General features: G+C 41.5%; 3 protein-coding genes across 5 annotated transcripts in view; 2 read left to right on the top strand and 1 right to left on the bottom strand.

Moving 5' to 3' along the window:
* dock8 (dedicator of cytokinesis 8) overlaps positions 1-2972 on the bottom strand; it is a 44755-nt gene extending 41783 nt beyond the window's left edge. The window contains exon 1 of the mRNA XM_026343702.1: positions 2792-2972. Within this exon, the coding sequence (XP_026199487.1) occupies positions 2792-2844 (53 nt within the window). The 5' untranslated portion in view covers positions 2845-2972. The remainder of the gene's footprint in view (positions 1-2791) is intronic.
* A 1726-nt stretch (positions 2973-4698) lies between these two features.
* cbwd (COBW domain containing) lies at positions 4699-15891 on the top strand. Of its 3 annotated transcripts, none has more exons than XM_026343701.1 (16): positions 4699-4781; positions 5140-5272; positions 5487-5573; positions 5999-6095; positions 6368-6459; positions 7979-8038; positions 8458-8495; positions 9605-9651; positions 10171-10257; positions 10417-10461; positions 11081-11137; positions 12898-12949; positions 14611-14679; positions 14770-14835; positions 14975-15101; positions 15305-15891. In XM_026343701.1, exons 2-16 carry the CDS (start codon positions 5158-5160, stop codon positions 15400-15402), a joined length of 1137 nt encoding a protein of 378 aa, XP_026199486.1. In that variant the 5' UTR covers positions 4699-4781; positions 5140-5157; the 3' UTR covers positions 15403-15891. The 3 variants fall into 3 exon arrangements, with proteins under 3 accessions (XP_026199486.1, XP_026199485.1, XP_026199484.1); XM_026343700.1 differs by having other exon boundaries at positions 4702-4781; positions 5114-5272; XM_026343699.1 differs by having other exon boundaries at positions 4702-4781; positions 5111-5272.
* A 1684-nt stretch (positions 15892-17575) lies between these two features.
* foxd5 (forkhead box D5) lies at positions 17576-18616 on the top strand. The gene has a single exon (XM_026343033.1). It carries the CDS (start codon positions 17576-17578, stop codon positions 18614-18616), a length of 1041 nt encoding a protein of 346 aa, XP_026198818.1.
* Positions 18617-19216: the final 600 nt, after the last annotated feature.

Raw genomic sequence — 19216 nt, 5'->3', positions numbered from 1 at the left:
GTGATTGCTGCCGGGCATACAGCGCAGCCAGGCAGTCTACAAGTATCCAAGGTATTATCATTACCATCAAGTCAATCCAGCAAAGCCGGGTGGCTCCTTTAGCTGGCACATTATATCCTTAAAAATCTCCTTCCTCCAAACCAAAAGTCTTTCCTCCTTCATCTGAGCCACAGAGGAAACACAGGAAAGCAGAGTGTGTGTATGGATGTGCATGACAAGGGAAGTAAAGCACCACAGGGATGCCCCCACTGTGTGTCTCATACTATCATATGTCTGCAGACTTAATGGGTCTTACTGCTATCAGCACCATCACGACTTAGCTTCCTGTCACAGGGAGGTACACACAAACACAGCAATCACATGGCAGGACTCAGGTCACAGGCGGCTCCAAACAAGTAAAGAGCAAACTTCTACAGTTTGAGTGCGTCGACCACAGGGTGAGCCATTTATGAAATGTTTTTTAGGAAGCTGTGTTTCTGTTTTTAAACCCTACCCTGCAACATAACTCGATGATCCAACAACAGTAAGGAGGGTTAACAGATGCCATTATGCAGAGCCCAGAGGAAATCAGATGCAATTTAATCCAGCTCCCTCTGCCACTTAAGAGCATTGAACAATAGAGGCCCCACATCCACAGCTGTTCTCCCACCTGTTACCATATGCTAGGAAGCAACATCACAATCGAAGGTAGGGTAATCCATTTTCAGCCAGCTTCAATCTGCTCATCAAAGCTGAACACTCCACCGCAGTATGTTCAGCTTCACATTCTCATACATCTTCTCCATTCCCCTTTTTTTTTTTTTTTCCTTCGAGTTTTTGAAGAAACACACGTTTCCTGATTTAAAAACTGCCACGAGCCAAAAGGCGAAGCGAAACCAGAGCCACAGTGTTCACAGTGTGCAGGATTTCCTTCACACCATCCTGATATAGAGATCGAGAGAGGAAGTACGGGATAACATATAGGACATTTATGGCCGGAAACTTGCTTCTTTAAACCTGATGTGTTTGCTGATATGGGCTGTTCTAGTTTGATTAAGTTAGCAGGTTTTTCAGGCTCTAGCGTTCTGCATACTTAAGTTTCAACCTGTGACCAAGGTTCCTCTTGTGTCAATTGTTTATGTCTGCTCTATGATTTTTTTTAGGCTGTTATCATTACAATTTAATGTTTATGTTTCAGACTAGAACAATGACAATGTGATCATAATAGTTTTGCCAATGAGTCTGGCCAGGGATCCTTTTAACATGCGATTGTCCTTGCCCCTCCTCTCATTTACAGTCACTTCTTTACTGTCCATTATTATAATAAAGGAAACTGCTCTCAACACAAATATCAAGGTATTGAAAGCATACACTTCCTGGTTTTAGACCTAAAAATGACCTACCTCTCATTACATTTTTATGAGGTGTTGACATTAGCTATATTTTATAGCCACCATGTGCTGTACATAAAATTAGAGCCACAAAAGATTTAACAAACAGCCTGAATGCTGCTACTTTTAGATAGCGGTACATTACCTAATACTTATTCTGTGATGCATTGTTCCAACAAACAATATCATGCTCGTCTACAACTGATAACAGTTTAAGAAATCACTGTCAGTGAGCGGGTTGGAAACTATGAGGCCACACATTCCACAGCACCAGGCTTTGTTGCAGCACAGCATCTTCCAGCCTGCTTCCCTGCTGTCTCATCACTGGATTCAGGCTGTGGCCCCATAGACCCTCTCATCCCTCAGCAGCTGAGCTCAGCCTTGCACAGCATATCACAGCGAGCGTTCGGGATTTCTCCTGGCTATTAAGCAGAAGCACAGAACATTCACTGTGGTGGAGGCTAGAAGGAGTAAAAATGGATCTGAGCTGGAACCGTTAAGCTATTAGTGAGCGGTCAATCACAATATTGATCAGGGAATGTTTCAGTAAAACATAAAGAACACTGATGACCAATACAGCTTGTGGACGAGAAACACCATCATCCACCCATTTAAGTTTGACCAAAAGTAAACTATGCACCCTCCTTATCCACGTCCACACAGTAATAGGGCACCAGGGAACTGTTGAAACTGCTGCAGCATCATGCAGGAGACTCAGTTTGAGCTGCACTGCTGCTACAACAGAAGTCCTGGAGAAGCTTCGTGTGCACGTGCTGCTAATCATAGCCTATAGTAGTGTATTTGTTTTAATGAGTTGCACTACAGAGGAGGCACTGCACACAATGGGCTTCCATGTATGTACTTCCTCCCCACCTGGTCAGAGGCACAGCAGGAACTATGACCACATCTCTACTCATATGGACTAGTCACACCACACACACACACACACACCAGAGGAAATGATCGTATTAGAACCACTAGATATAGAATCATACATCCTCATACGGAGGAAACGACACTGACAGAATAAAGATTCGTGAGCTCACTGTGGGACAGCCCAGCATTTGTTTATCCACTTTAGAAGATGTATTGATGTGATGTATTCACCCAAATCTCATATCAATGTGATGATCACTTCTATTAAAGTTCAAGAAAAGTTGCCTGTTTTTGTTTTTGTTTGTTTTTTTTATCCTCCAGGCTGCTTTTTATTTTCCCCGGGAAAAGAGTGAAGTAACCTGCAGCATTGACATTCTCAACATGTGGCTGCCTGCTCCACCGTGAGCTCCCACTTCAACTGTCAAGACGCTGATCCCACCCAGATCTCTGGGGAGGCACCCAAGAGAGTTCACGCTGACACCTACACTCAACTAAACCTCACACCACAACAGCCACAGCTTCCGTTTGGGGGTCAGATCTTTTACCTGTTGATCTTCAGAGCGAAAGCCCGTCGCTCTGCGCTGCCCAGGGAGGCCATGCGGGACCCTGTCCGGTCCGGTTCGGCCGCGCTGGCTCCGCTCCGGTGGGTTTTTTTTTTTTCCTGCGCACTCGCAGCGTCTCTGTCCCCGACGCACCGCTGCTTCTCCTCCTCAGCGCAGCTCAACTGTCATGTCCATACTCATCTTGGCAACAGAGGCGGCAGCTTTTTTGGTGGGTGTAAACTTCCGCATTTGACTTGAGCCATCCCGTTCAGATGGAGCAAGAGAGGTGGGGTGGGGGGGGGGAGGAGGAGAGAGAGAGAGAGAGAGAGAGAGAGAGGGGGAGGGGGTGTGATGGGACAGGCTGGACGAGACAAGCGCGCTCCCTCTCGGCAGCGTGTGGCTCCCTTTTCTCCTTCTCTCTGTTAAAACATGTTCAAAAAACCAAATGATTACTACACATGAAATTATATTTTATTTGTTTATAGTTGTTTCCTGTGTGATTTGGGTTTGTTTTGTGTCTCTGTAGATGTTTGATGTTGATGTGTAAGTTGGAGAATAAAGTCAATTCACGCTGATGCTCAGGGTCCCATGACCCCTTCCAGCTCTGTGCCTGATGTCACTGCCCACTTCAGACACAACAAGTCTAAATCTAAATTAAAGGTATTATAATGACTTCATTTATAAAATTACATTTTGGGAAATTTTCTTGTTGTGCTCCATGAGAAAAAAAAAACAAAACAACAATCACGTTTTTGTAAACAAAGTGTGCCCGCTGTTTGGTGTTCTGAGTTTAGCTGAAAACAACCAGCAACCCTGTCCAAAGGTTGACTGGTGTTGTGTTAAAGCTTGTTCCTGCTTCAGATCATGTTTCCTGTCAACCAGTTGTCATTTAAGCATTGCGCCACAGACCTTTGGCACAGCATTTTGTTTCAAGCACAGGTGTAACCTATACTAATAACCATGGCTGCACTGAATCCAGGTGTAATGTTAATGTTAACTGTAAGTTAACTGTTATACACCACACAGTCCTCTCAAAAAGACAACGTGCAGGAAGGAAAGGATGTTGGACACAATGCTGTGTCTGAAGTTATTCCCTAATCACACATTATGCTTTTATATCCTTATGTACATATTATACTATGCTGACTGAGAAAAGCAGAGCTGGCACAAACACCTAAATAGCATACAGCTTACACTTGTAGATCATGTTTGGACTTGACATGGACATTGTTTTTAATCTGATAAGTAAGCATCAGTAGATAATTGAATGATTCACACTAGTCAAACTAGTTTTATAAAAATAGAAGTGGTAATGATCCATTTTAAACATCCATTCATTCCTCCAAGTGTTTGCATGTGTAGCCTACAGAAGGGTTTAATATAAATATGAGCATAGAGAAGATAAGGAAGATGTTAAACTGACCCCTGGAGTGTGAAATGAGTGGGAACCTGTTTAATGTGACAGCATTAAATACTGCCTGATGTATTATTTTTCCAATTACTTGCAGACAAAGACATTAAATAACAAAGACATTATAAATAATTTATTGCAACTGTACTTGTATCTTTCATAGCATATACCACCAACCTTTCTATTTATTTGCTTATTTTATTGATAGATTATAACATTAAACAGACATGCGGAGACTCTTTCGCCCTCTTGTGGTGAATTATTTTCATCACAAAAAACATAAACTGCTGCTGGACGGAGAGTGACAAAATAACAGTGTATTTGTTATCATGAATAATATCGTGAGTAGTTGTATTTATAATTATTTTCTTCATCGGCTAACTCTTCTGTAATTTATAATTTTCCTATTCCTATCGAGACGGACCGAAAGAGTGTGAACGACAGCGGAACCATTGTTGCCACTTTAGGGCGTGGACGGAGCTTTTATAGTGAAGCACGCTGTCAGATCGGAGAGCACCAGCAGTGCATGAGAATATTTTGGAGAAAACTTTGTATATCTGCATCTGGGAAAGGAAGAATCAGGTAATCTGTGTTTATATTTCGTATATCAGGTAAATTCGGTGTATTTTGTTTTCGTGGGGTGTCACTTACTGCAGGTTTTATTAGAAGCCGATGAAGTTAATTTCGGCTCTACGTTCACATTACTGTTAATACTGTGGGAGTGAATTCATGTTCTGTGTTTTAGGGTTGTGAAACTTGATGTATTGTATACATGTTTATATAGTTGTTGGTTTATAGCAGACTAGCGATGAGTCTAACTTAGTCAATGACAGAAGTTGCGTTGTGTATTATTATTATTATTATTATGATATTATTATATACACTAGTAATCTGTCTGTATGCTGATTTAGCAGTCTGGATCCTTGTCATGTTCCTGCAGACAAACTTAACTTCTAGTATGGATGGTATGGTCATGGAGGACGAGGACGATTGTCCAGAGTTGGTGCCTATCGACACCCAGCCTGGTCCCCCGGCTGAGCAGATACCTGTCACCATCATCACAGGCTACCTTGGTGAGAGACAATCTGTATTACTCACAGCTTTAATAAGCTTATAAATGGGATTATAGTCAAGCACATTTGGCATCCCATCTTCACCTCAGACCAGGCTATTGTTATCTTTCATACAGATTTAAGGACATATGTCTACTGTCCACTGATGCTACAATTAATTGCCAATTTACTTCAGTTGTTCTTGTAAATCCATTGTTTTCCTTTTTCTTTGCAGGTGCTGGAAAGACCACACTCCTGAACTACATATTAACAGAACAACACAATAAGAGGATTGCTGTCATACTCAATGAGTTTGGAGAGGGTAAACTAATCGTGTTCTTTGAAAAACTCATCAGTGTAAACAACTGCTTTAGTCTGGTCTGAAAAGTAAACTATACTTAACTCAATGTATTTCCACAACCTGGTTGCCAGATTGGTTGTTGTGTTTCAAGAGATTTCCACAAGAGAGCAGCATAGTAACACTAACCCAGAGCAGCCCATAACAATGCAGTGTGTAAATTTACTTTTCAGGGATTTTCTTTATTATCATTTGCCATTTTAGGCTGCATTGGAAGGTTGTTTGTCCAAAATTACCTCAAAGTAGCATAAACAACTCTCATATTTAGCTTTTTGAAAATCTGCACTTTCACTTTCTTGTGAACATAACTGCAATTTGGCAAATGTGGTACACACCACTCAGTATGTGTACGCTGATACTAATGACCTATGACCTTCGACTCTTTGCAGGTAGTGCCTTGGAAAAATCCCTCGCAGTGAGCCAGGCAGGAGAGCTTTATGAGGAGTGGCTGGAACTAAGAAATGGCTGCCTGTGCTGCTCTGTGAAGTATGGAAACTTTAGTTTAGTTTGTTTGTTTGTTTGTTTGTTTTTTTCTTAAATTAGGCCATCAACGTCAAATTACCAAGACAATACCTTACCATGTAAGATATCATTGAAACAAATACTGAATATGCTATCCAGTTTAGTAACCTAAACAACACTAAACACTGTTGCTTTGGTTTACACTATAATTCTGTGCTGTAGAAACACTGTAAATCAAGCGGTGCCGTTTTGTGTATGCCATCTTTTATGATTTTGACTGTTCCTTCATTTTTCAGGGACAATGGTCTAAAAGCCATCGAAAACCTGATGGAGAAGAAAGGAAAGTTTGACTATATCCTATTAGAAACTACAGGACTGGCTGATCCAGGTAAAATGCATTTTGAAGAATTCCAGTAATGTCATTTAACATAGAAGTCATTTGATTGCTACAGAACAGTATTCTTTCAAGCCCTGGTACGGGGAACATATAGACAGTTATTTGCCTCCTGTGAAAACACATGGAGTCACCAGCTGTTTCACCAGGAGGCGTGTGTGGGCGGCAGGCGCCCTGGTTCTTTAGCCCACACAGGCATTTGACACCCAGCTGGCAACCTGTGTTTAAAATAAGAACTGACCAAATTTATATAATCTATTTTATTATGATTGTCTAAACACACACACTTTTATTTAGGTTAGTTGTGTACAGTGTGAAGATTAGATAACTTCAGTAAGGTACCAACAATATCACGGATGTCTCATGATCAACCATTAAGACACATAAATAATGTCCATTGACCAATGACCAATATTTATCACTGCTCTATATTCTTGTTTTTTGTGTTGCTTCAAATCACCTGACAATCAATATTTATCAGTGTTATATGTGAGCAGTAATTGTAATTGTTAAAGCCAGTAGATTTCTTTGTAAAGCCCACATCAAAAGTGAAACAGTTTGTAACTATTGAGAGCTGGACTTGTGTGGCTGTGACAGGAGCATCCAAGGAGCCTATTTCCATCAGGACAGCCACAAAAAAAAAAAAAAAATCAAAATAAATCTAGCTGTCCGTTCAACTCTCAGGTTCAAATCAGGAAATCAATGTTAGGCTATTACAGGGCGAGTGCTGTGACGATCGGGGTGTGTCGCTAAGTGACAGGTGTCAGGAGGTAGCAGCACACACCACTTGGCCTCAGAGACAGAACCAACAGAGCGCACTCAGACTGGGGCTGTCCTCACTCCTCTGCCACGTCATTGGCTGAGACAGGCTTGTTATCGACTAGGACAGGTCTGTCATTGGCTGTGGCAGGGCTGTCAGTCATAAAGGCTCCCTGGGGATTCTTCCCCTTCCATTCAGGAAGAGGTTGGATGAGTTATGTGAAACATGCCACTCAAAAACAGTGTTTTCATTACGCACCCATCAAATATTTACAATGCTTTTTTTATTCTCGCCTGGCAGTTTGACAAAAGTGCATTATGTGAACAAGCTGGGGCTGGCATGGTAACATAGGGTCTTGTAATAACCATGTGCACAGGAAAATAGAAACAAACCAAATGTACCAGCAGGAGATAAACAATTGAAAGGTTCTGATATTGGTTTTATCTGCTTCACAGAGTTCATCTAGTACTGAAATGATTCATTTATTTTAAATTAAATAAATCTGCTATGTATTAAGCAGAATGCCAAACATTGGCTTTGGTAAATGAATTTATATGTTTTCATGCTGTTTTTTAAACCATAGGTTGATTTGAACCAGTGATGAAAAAAAAAAAATTAATTGTGAACCTAAAATAAAGTAAAATATTATACATACGAGTATTGTGAGCGATGTCACATTTTATTATTTGTATGCACTTTTCATTTATCTGTGATTTACCGTATGTCTCACATGCCTGCTCTTCAACCCTGCAGGAGCTGTGGCCTCCATGTTCTGGGTTGATGCAGAGCTCGGCAGTGAAATCTATTTGGATGGTAAGAAATTTGTAATGATACATTAATCTTTGCCCCACAGGTAGGGAAATTGATTTGAGCTGTCTGGTGCACAAGAGACGTTTTCTCAGTTTGGCTGATGTAACTTAAACACTTCATTTTACTGCTGTTATTTAAAGGAGCGCTGTGTTTGTGGGGACGTCAGATTTTCTTATTTATGTTTCTGCTTTATTGTTAAATGCATGCTCGCATGAACGGCTTGTTATTGCTCACACTAAATTCTCAGCTGCCTGCTCTGTTGTGACAGCTTAGCAAACCAAAAGTGTACTTCAAATAGCCGAGAAAGTGGTTTAGACAAACTGACAAAACGAAACGCCAAAAGGCGAAAAGAATGTGCACGGGTTGTGGTGCTGTCTGAGACGTGCTAATCCCCAATAACTTGTACATTTTGTTCTTTCTAGGCATCGTCACTGTCATTGATGCCAAGTATGGACTCCAGGTATGTGATAAAGGCCTTTCAGTTTTTAAATGCTCTCTCATATCTAGTGCTGCAGTAATTTGACTGACTGAAATTTATATTGTGTCACTTTTCTCACTCTGTGTTTTGGACTGTGGGACATTGTGGGTAGTTTGCTCAATGTTGATTTTGACAATTTGTGGGCTTTTTGACTCATCTCTTAGCCAAAAGCGTAATTGAAAAAATATCCAGTATTGAAAACGATCATTATTTGCAGCTCTCGTCATCTCGTTGCCAAAGCTCAAAGCATATTTCCAGCATTTGTATCAAGAGCAATAACAAGACACACAGTTCTCATTTTAACTATAAAGCCAAAAATAAGCTGTTAAACTTGTGAGATGGTTCGTAAAGCTCCGGTGCACAGCAACACACACACACACACACGCGCGCACACACACACACATCCTCCTCTCCCTGTGGTATTTAAAAGGAACAGGACAAGTGACACTGTAATAATGGGCTCTAATTTGAAGGTGTCATGCTCAGTGAGGTGACACATTTTGTAGCCTAGGTGCCATTCTGTCCTCAGCCCGGAGAGAGGCAAGATGAAAGAAATCGTGACAGAAAGAAGGACGGGATAACTCATAGTGAAGGAGTAATTGATATCAGAGATGTGACCAGTGTAATAGGACTGTCACATCCTCTCACCTCACCTGTCTCATGAAATATCCATCTGACAGGGGATTCCGGTTAACTTGAGCTCCTGGCCTCACACCCTCTGAGAGGCCTTTGTCTCTCTACACATGGGTTGTTGCATACAAACAGCAAATCATTTTATTACATTTGTGTCATCCATAAGTGCAGAGATAAAGCTGTGGTGATTCAAGCAGCGACAGATCCAGATTAACAGTTCCTGCTCCGTCTGTTATCACATATTAAGCTGTTTTGGAAAACTCTGCATCCCCAGTGCAAACACAGGACACACACACACACACACACACACAGGAATGAAGCGAGATCTCCTGTGGATTCATGTGTTGAGAAAGTCACTTAGATAGATAAAATACAGGCTTTTCTCTTATTAGTCTCACTTTTGGTGTGTTGGTTGTTGCACTTTTAACAAATGTTTTTTTTTATTTTTAATTTCATAGCAACTAACAGAGGAAAAAGCAGACAGACTCGTCAATGAAGCAGCCCGGTATGTTGAATGCTGAATTAGTGGATTTGCTAATAAGCAAGTAAGGTATATATAAGCAAGGTATTCTTGGACAGAGCCAGAACCATTCAGACACAAGTGAGTGTTTCCCAAAACGTAGAACTACACCACCACACATAACTAGCTGTTGACTGTCCCCTTGCCACCCGCTTGTCTTGTCTCCCTGGGCGTCTGTTTGTCTCTTCCAGCAGCTGTGTGGTGTTGTTGAACAAATACGCCAAAGAAAGACCAGTTGCATGACCCTGCATTGCATTCTTTGGCCGTGTTTGTGTTTTCACCTTTAAACTAAACAGTGCCCTGCTCCTATTTGAGTTCGGCATGCTTCATCCACCACCACCACCGCCACCCGCGAACACTTACACACCTACACGCAGATGGGAGACGGCACAGTTTGGCTTTTCTGAATAAAGACAATGAACGAAGAATTTCACTGTTTTCCTCTGTTGCTGTTCAATGTTCATTTTTCTAATAAACACGATGTTGTGTTCAATGTCTTTGCAGACAGATTGCACTCGCTGACCTGACCATCATCAATAAGGTAGATCTGGTGAATGAGGAGGAACTAATAGAAGTCAGAGACGTTGTCAGGTAAGTATCTTATACTTTTTCACCTATGATTTTGATGTTAGTCCATGTGTGAAAACGTAGCTTGATTATAAAGTCACAAAGAAAAAATGCGTACGATGGATATGGCACGAATGAAGTGTTACTTACTACTATTTACTATTTATTTTCTTCTCAACTCAGGTCTATAAATGGTCTTGCCAAGATTCTAGAGACCCAGAGATCAAGGTGAGTGCATGTCCTAAACAAAAAACCTGAATTATTTTGTGCAACAATGTTATGTAGCTTGTCCGCGGTCAGATTCCCTGTGTGTGTGGTTTGGTGTAAAAAATGAACTGCACGTGCTGCCGCTGCTCAGATCTTTGTATCAAAGACGAGGCACTTCAGACGTGACGCTGCTCAAGAGACCCCCCCCCACCCCAACGCTCACACGCTCACACATACAAACAGCAAACCTTCAGCGGTGTCCAGTTACCCACAAGCCTTTGCTCTTTGATCTCGGGTATTCAAGTCGATGCTTATGTGTCAGTGTGCGCGCAAATATGTCTGTGTTAGCAAGTTGTGTGCTGATGGACCCAGGTAGCATCTGGCTAACACAAGCAGTGTGTATGACAGAGTTCACGCCAAGGTGAGCAGATGAAAGACGCCGCGCAGCGAGGGGTTAATCGGAAAAACATTCCCACAACTTGTAGCTTGAATCAGTTCCCTCGGTTGTTCTTAATGTTTATTTGAACTGTCTTGTGATGAAAGCTGAAGTTTCTTGCTGAACGTGTTCCCCCACTACAGTTGGATTGTTTCAGTTGGTTTTAATTAAACAACTAAAATAATCGGTGATCTTCTTCCACAGGGTGGATCTCTCTGAAGTTCTGGATCTGCATTGCTTTGACAAGAACGCTGGAGTAGAGTGAGTTTTGTCCCTTTAAGGTTCACGTACACAGAACAGGAAAAAAATTGCTATATGTGTCATTAAAGACATTTAAAAGCAAATATTCACCTTTTCAGTGCTGTCTGGCGTACAAATGATTAAATAGTTTCTAAAGTACATATTCAAAATTTAAAAGTTTTACGTACTTACCAAAACCTGCCATCCACTCTATGCACATGCTGAAGTTTGTTCTTAACTTCAGATGTTTATTACTTTATGTCAGCATTTTTATTTACACAGGAAGTAAACACAGCTCACAGTGACAAAATAAATACCTCAACAAAATCATCTGGCAGGTGCTTTTATTCACGGATGGATTGATGGATACCCTAGATTTGTGACCTAATGATGACAAACATATCTTTAGCATTTCTAAAACTTGCATTAAAAAGATCAAAAACATATTTTGACTGCTGTGTACCCAGCCGTCTTTGATACCGTTGCTCGCCATGTCCCTCTCTAATTAACAGTCTTTTATTGAGCGTCCCCCTGTTACACCACAGGGTGATCATCATATTGTATCCCCCCGTAGAATGTCATTATCATGAATAGAGTCAGTGTTCATCCCTTCATGTGAATGAAACGGGCCGTGGTGTTAAAGCTCTCTTACATGCCCTCAGTAAGTGTCTCTGAGACCAGCTGCAGAGGATTAGAGCTGTGTGTGTCCACTGGCTCCCGAGGAGACCCACTTGTCCCAACAGATAGCTCCTTTCCCCCTGCCTTTGAGAGTCCGGGCCCCTCCTCCCCTCGATCCCATGCTGGCTGTTTGAAGCGGCCCCCTGCTGCTCCGCCTGTGTGGTACTAACAGCACGCAGGGCTCAAGCTGCTGGACACAACATTTAGCCTCCTTGTGAGGTCAGGGAGAAAAGACTATCGTTTCGTTTTGTCAGTGAGGTCTGATGGGGAGAACAAGGGCTGTAGTTTGTTTGGGGGTGCTGCTCAGGGTTTTGTAGGATTTAATTGCCATCTCTAAAGTTTTCACAAGTCCATTCAGAGTTGTGTCATTAGGTACTGATACAGCACACAGTGTATTATACTGTGAGACAAAACACGAAGTCCAGTCTTCTTCTGCAGTGAAGAACAAGGATGTGGAGAAAGCTATAAAAAGCCAAAGTACATTTGTTACTCTGGATGGTACTTTTATTTGACTTTTATTTAACTTTTAAATAATAATAATAATAATAATAATAATAATGAAAATCTCCTTTTCAAACTAGGCAGAAATAACAAAGAGCTTTAGTTAAATCATATCAAACAAAGAACACAAATCACAATTAAACACAGATCTAAGCATAAAATCTCTGATACATCATAGGAACAGACTAAATAGGAGTTTAAACGATGTTTCCCAAAACATGCGAGTCCTAAAAATGTGTTTCATTTTAGAGAAGTAGCATTAGCAGTAATTATTTAAAAAAAGAAAGGCAAAATTACCAAAGAACATCTCATCTTAATCAGTCTTTCACATAAAGATTATAAAACATCCTGAAACACGAGCAGCCCCAGAGACAGCACACAGCACATAATTATGTTATTAATGTTTATTAATACAGGCTGCAATTAGCTCCAGAAATGAAAAGCTCCTTAAAGCTCCAGACTTTTATTTATTAACTATTTTTACATTAGTTTTGATTTGCTTTTTCATCTTTTACAGCCTTTAAAATGAAAATGTGTCTCATGTGTGGAAGAAAAAAAAAAAACACAATATTAAACAAATAATAATCTCTCTCATCTGAAAGTCTAGCAGAGAAACTTCAGCTTGTGAAATCTACCAAGCCTCATCTCGACAAGGTATTGTTTGCGTGCTCAGTATTCATCCCCTATTCTTGCTCTCTATGCATCTCTTTAAGTTTTCCTTGTTTTGTTTGCTAATTTATTTCAACACATCATTTCCTACAGGACAAAGGGGGCTAGAGTCTCCCGAGGCAGAAATTGTGCCTTGCATTTCCCCAGGCTGCGACACTGTAGTGAAAACTCCCTCCCTGCCTTGGGTTTTTTTGTATTGAGATCAACTTGAGGCTTTTGATGTTTTCTTGTTACCCTACAAATAGACCCAATTTCAGTCCTACACAGCAGCATAGACACTGAATCACTCTAGACTGGGTGCAACGTTTTGGCTAGACTGACCAGAGACTTGGCTACGAGTTAACGCTTTGGTCTGGAATGAATCCAGATGTCGTCAAGTGGCATATGAAGACCACATTTCACCAGTTAATTAGCAGTTGAATTACAGATGGGAACGGGAACCAATAAATGAGAAGAAATACAATTTGTCCATAAGGTTCAAATATCAGTTTAGTCCAATTTAATTTTTTTCTATGAAGGTGTAAATGATTACGATTTATCTTTTCCAGGATAAGTTTCATACCATTTCAGTGATGTTTTCATCAGACTTTCGAGCATATAAATCCTTGCGCCAATTACACCTCATCTTGTTTTCAATTGTACTTTGTATCCATCAACTTTTATCACAGGATGAGGAGAGAGATGAGGGCTGTTTGTCTGGGTAAATAATGCCATTGTTGTCTGTTTTCTCCAGATTCCCTTTCCCGCATGAAGCTCAACTGACCCTCAAACCCCCCCACACACCTCCCTCTCCTCCCCTCCCTCTTCCCCATGTTGCTCTATTCATGCAAATGAGAGTGCTGTTATTCTGTTGTTATACCAAATGACAAGGAAGTGTGTAACCTTAGCACTTCAACACAAAACCCCCAGATATCTGCAAAGTGCCCTTTTAAAGTTGTAAGGAAGTATGGAGAGGAGGCTGTGTGTGTGTGTGTGTGTGTGTGTGTGTGTGTGTGTGTGTGTGTTTGTGTGTTTGTGTGTTTGTGTGTATGAGTGAGGGGGGGTTGCTGGGTTTCAGGTGCCGTGTGGAGTTGTGGTTTTTGACACGGCCATTGAAAAAGTCATCAGCTGCGGTGTAAAAACCGCTTCTTTGGTCTAATGCTCATTATGGTTCTGCTAGTTTCAGTGACTGTTGAAATGTATTTTAAATAAATGAATGTGAAAATATAAACTTCAGGCAGTGGTGCTATGTAACCTAGTACACTTAACCAAGCAAACTGTACCGAGGTACATAAGTATTTACATTTAGTTATTGACAGATGCTTTTATCCACAACAACTTACAGGTGAGGTAGAAAGCAAGCTAATATCTAAACCAAGGAGAAGAATTATTAAGTGTTCCAGAAAGAGATGTTTCCGTTTTATAGGGTATAAGTGCAAAATTTTAAGTACAGTATTATTAAGGACAGAAATACTTAGAGAAATACTTATAGATTCTTCTATATAAATAATCATTATAAATAATCATTATAATATGATATTATATCATTTATCTGTATTTCAGTGTATTTAGTGGAATTATTTCAACAACTATATATGTGTATATATATATATATATATATATATATATATATATTTCCCATGTGCTACTTTATATCTCACCCTCAGAGTATTTTAACTGTGACATTTGAAGTGGCAGGAGATCTCTCTGAGGACGCCTTGAACGTATTCATCCAGGTACATGCTGCAGATCACTGCTGCTATTCCCAATTAGCTTTAATGCAATAAAGTCGTTGAAAAGTAAACATTCATTTCCCCCTGTTTCAGGATCTTTTATGGGAAAAGATGTTCAAAAACAAAGAGGGGCAACCCATGACCGTCATCCGGTTAAAGGTACAGTAGAGCACAATAGTTACCCCAGTGGCAGTGATCAATGGCTGCTGCTTTTTTAGCTGTATTAATCAGTTCCTAATACTTCTTTCAGTTCAGTTAATGTGTCACTTGCGACTTGTGTGTTTTTGTGTGCTTTCAGGGCATAGTATCATTTGCAGGTAAAGCCCACCAAGTGATGCTGCAGGGGGTCCATGAGCTGTACGAGCTGAATGAGACTCCGCAGCTTTGGGAGGAGAACCAGCGGATCAACCGACTGGTCTTTATAGGTGAAGACACACACACATGCACACTTGTTTAACATATTTACACATCTTTACACACCACTGTCAAAGGAGCCACTTCACTAAGTTAAGCATTAAATTGCTGGTCTGTGCAGCAGTGTGTGTCGACATGCTGTCCGTGCGTGTCTGTGTGTGCATGTAGCCATGCTGTGGTAATGCTCACTTGCGTCTCTCTGCTGTTTTTGCAGGTAGGAACCTGGACAAGGACCATTTGCAAGAACAGTTCATGTCCACAGTGGTGCAGGGTGCAGAGAGAAACCAGCCAGAAGGTATTCTGTCCTCTTAAGAACAGAAACTGCTGATTGGGGGAGCAGAAGGCTCGGTCGTCTGTAAATCTGGGACTGTGTTAAAGACATCAACGTCTTTCCTACATATGGATGAGTCATAAGATATGTCACAAGACGCCTGATGTCACTGTAGTGATTAATGCAGTAGTTTTGGATTATAATAGTCCATCACAAACTGTAAAGCTGCAAGGTTTAGCAGAGAAAAAGGGTTAATGCTGCTGTAGTGCCTGAGCTAAATGTTCAGCATCTGTAACAATGCTAATGTCCTGAAATATAATCAAAACATTGCAGTTTTAAAAAGATGGCTTAGAAAAACTCTGCAGTTTTTGAAAGTTTGGAGCCAAAGTGGTGTTGAAACTTGCAAAAGGTTGAACTTACTGCATCAAATGTGACTGTAGTTTGTAAATGAAGCAGCCTTCCTTTTATTTCTGGCTTTAACATCTTGTATCTTTTAAATTATTTAAAATAAAGTTGTTGTTTTTTCTGAAGATTCTATTATGGAAGTTTTCTAATATACACAAACAAACTATGTGTTTAATCATCACTGTGTCAAATTGATAAGTTCATAAAGGCCAGTGTTAAAAAGATCTCCAAGAGCATTTAAGCTGTTGTTGTGAAACATGGAGTTCAGGTTTTGGATCCAGTGGACTGACGATGGTTAGTACAGACAGTGTTTAACACGAGGAATAAATATTACAGAAAAGTTCAGCTTTGAAATAATGTTTCCTTAAATATGCAAACCTCTATTGTTATGACCCACAGATCTTCTCTGCTCTGGCTGATTGATTTAAATTCTTCCGCCTCCTGCTGCAGTTAAACTCTTCATTTGTGGCTGATTTTAATTCAATTAATCTGAAGTTTTGTTTCATTATACCTGTTCCCAGTGTGTAAGGCTTCACCTGTCATCTCTGTTCCAGTGACCTGATATTCACTCATGGCTCCATGTGAGATTAAGTTTACATTTATTTATTTATTTATTTATTTTCAGCTGAGTGTAGTGTTGTTATCCGCACCTTCAGTTAACTGCCTCCTTGTAATACCCAGCAAATTCAAGTCATCCTATTGTCTTCTATTTATCACGTAAACCTTTATTGATCAGGTCATGTGAGGATCACCTCTCGCGCAACACGACGCACAGTGAGCCTCGGTCAGATGAGGAAATAGGTGGAGTTTTCCCACCTTGGTGACCTGCATTGGAGATGGCTTAGCAGCTCGTTTTTTTTTTTAGCACATATCCGCTGCTGGACCGATTTGCTTTGAGGATGGCTCTGCTTATTCATCCCAGCCGTAAAGCCGACCAGAGCCCTGTAGCCCAGAGCGCACCGTGCAGCTGAGCCGTTTCCTACCCGATTCTGATGCTGATGGCCTCCTTAAGGCGACTATTGCCTCTTTTCTGTGCTACCTGCGGGGAGCCCTATCACGGCCATTTTCATGGTCACACCGCCCGCAGGCATCCAGAGGTGGCAAACTAAACGAACCCGCGGGGGTCCCGTGGGGAAAACACTTGGTTTCATATCACGGGTTAGACATGGTGTAAAAACCTCCAAGAACATATCACATCAGAGCGCGCTGTGGTGTTACTGGTGACATCAAGTGATGAGTTTAACGTTATCTTCGTGTGGATTTGCCTGTGTGACTCTGAGGGGACAGACATGTAGAGCAATAAGGGATAAAGTTAAATAAAAGCACTGTAGGAAATTAGTTGACACCTAATTTATCCATGAACACATTAGGGAGAAATCTGTGATTCTGTTTTTGAAATGTTTGTTTTGTGTTAAGCCACATGACAATTTAAATCAGTTGCTTAACACATTGACCATATTGGCTAAAATACAAATTGCCATCTATTGTCTATGCATGAGTAGGCCATGTGTACTTCAGGGCCCAAGCCCCCCTCCCCATCTCCGTGCTTGCTTCCCCTGGCTCCCCGCGGTGAGGGGCTACTCTGATAGGTTCAGAGGGTTAACGGAGCTGGCCCGCAGGGCAGCAGCGTCCCAACATATAAAGCCTCAGCTCGCACCACCACAGCAAACACGGTCTAAGGAGAACCAGCCGGTAGATGCGCTTTTACGCACGAGCAAGGACCTTCTGGTTTGTGCGCACGGCGAGCCATTAATGTCCCTTTTGGCTGATTGCTTTTCTTAGGCGCTTTTGAACAGTGGGCCTGCGACCATGACTCTCTTCAGTGAGTTTGAATCTTCACAGCACGCTGCTTTGTCGCTAGAGGAGGATGAGATTGACATAGTGGGCGAGGACGGTCCTACGCACGGGCGTTTATATCGAAATGAATGCTCTACGGACGCAGGGTCCTCAGCAGATTCTGGTGCTGAATTTGACTCTTCAGAGCCCGACTCATCGGGGGAAGGTGACAACAGTTTCTACGCAGATGCACCCCCTTCCAGGAAAGCCCAGAGCAGCTCGGTAAAGCCTCCCTACTCCTACATCGCCCTCATCACCATGGCCATCCTGCAGAGCCCGCTGAAGAAGCTGACGCTGAGTGGCATCTGTGACTTCATCAGCAACAAGTTCCCTTACTACAGAGACAAGTTCCCGGCCTGGCAGAACTCCATCAGGCACAACCTCTCTCTCAACGATTGCTTCATCAAGATCCCGAGGGAGCCGGGAAATCCGGGCAAGGGTAACTACTGGTCCCTGGACCCTGCCTCGGAGGACATGTTCGACAACGGCAGCTTCCTCCGGCGAAGGAAGAGGTTCAAGAGGAACCAGCCCGAGTACAGCAAAGACGGACTTATGCTTTATTCCAACTTGAACTACTACCGCCCGTATGGACAACCATATTGCGTGCGGGGCCAGGTGAGCCCCCCACTTGCGGCTCCTCTGAGGTACATGCCCCTGCAGGAGGGCATCTCTTCCTACCACCTTCTACCACAGACTCTGACCAGTCAGGCGAAGAGCAGTGGGCCTAAAGAGCTCAGAGCGCAGCACAGCGCAACCAAACCCGTGGGGCCAACTCCTGGCGCACAGGCAAAGTGCTCGTTCAGCATCGACAGCATCATGAGCAAACCCTCTCCCTCCAGTCCACAGCAGAGCCTTCACAGCGTCCTCGATTATGGTCATCTCATGTCTGGCCCTGCTGCCTGCTTGGTTCCGACTTTCCTGCAGGCTCCCAGGACTCCGTTCTGCCCTCCTGCCATGCTGAACACTGCTCCTCTAATAAATGAACATCTCAGACTTTCTTATCATCGCCGCTGAAACCTCTGGTCATAAAAGCAACAACAACAACCACTTTACAGTGTCTGTATATTCTCTGCTATGTGAAAAAAAAAAACACATTGCTGTAGCTCATTTCTTAAAGAAATGTTTTAATTGCATGATATTTATGTGCGTTGATATTCAAAGGCTTAACAGAAATCGGTGTAAATAAGATGAGTGGTAATATATTTGTGAAACAGTTCCAACAATTGTTGATTCATGTGTTTTTGTTATTAATTAAGGAGTTAAAATAAATGTATGAAAAATACCTGCCATGCTTAGTGATTTTATTTTTTGCTTACTAGTTTGCTGTTTGTACATATAGTTTATTGTAATATATAATAAATTCAGTTAGAAAACACCTGAAATTAATGCTTTTACAATCTAAATGTGCAGAAAATACAAATTACCATGAGTTGTAGCAAAAAGAAAATGATGGAGTAAAGCATTTCTTTCCTTTTAATGATCTCAAACTCGTTTTCCAAGTAGCCTATTAATTAGTATTTAAAACGTTTTCTTCTCGTTACTCATGGAAAAGCATAGGAATACAGAACATACTGGTCACAAACACCACGACCCATTTCTGTCTCCATCAATAAT

Source organism: Anabas testudineus, chromosome 9, assembly GCF_900324465.2.
Source record: "Anabas testudineus chromosome 9, fAnaTes1.2, whole genome shotgun sequence".
NCBI classification, from domain to species: Eukaryota; Metazoa; Chordata; class Actinopteri; order Anabantiformes; family Anabantidae; genus Anabas; species Anabas testudineus.
The sequence above is the reverse complement of the archived record's forward strand: the minus strand, read 5'-3'. Positions and strand labels throughout refer to the sequence as shown.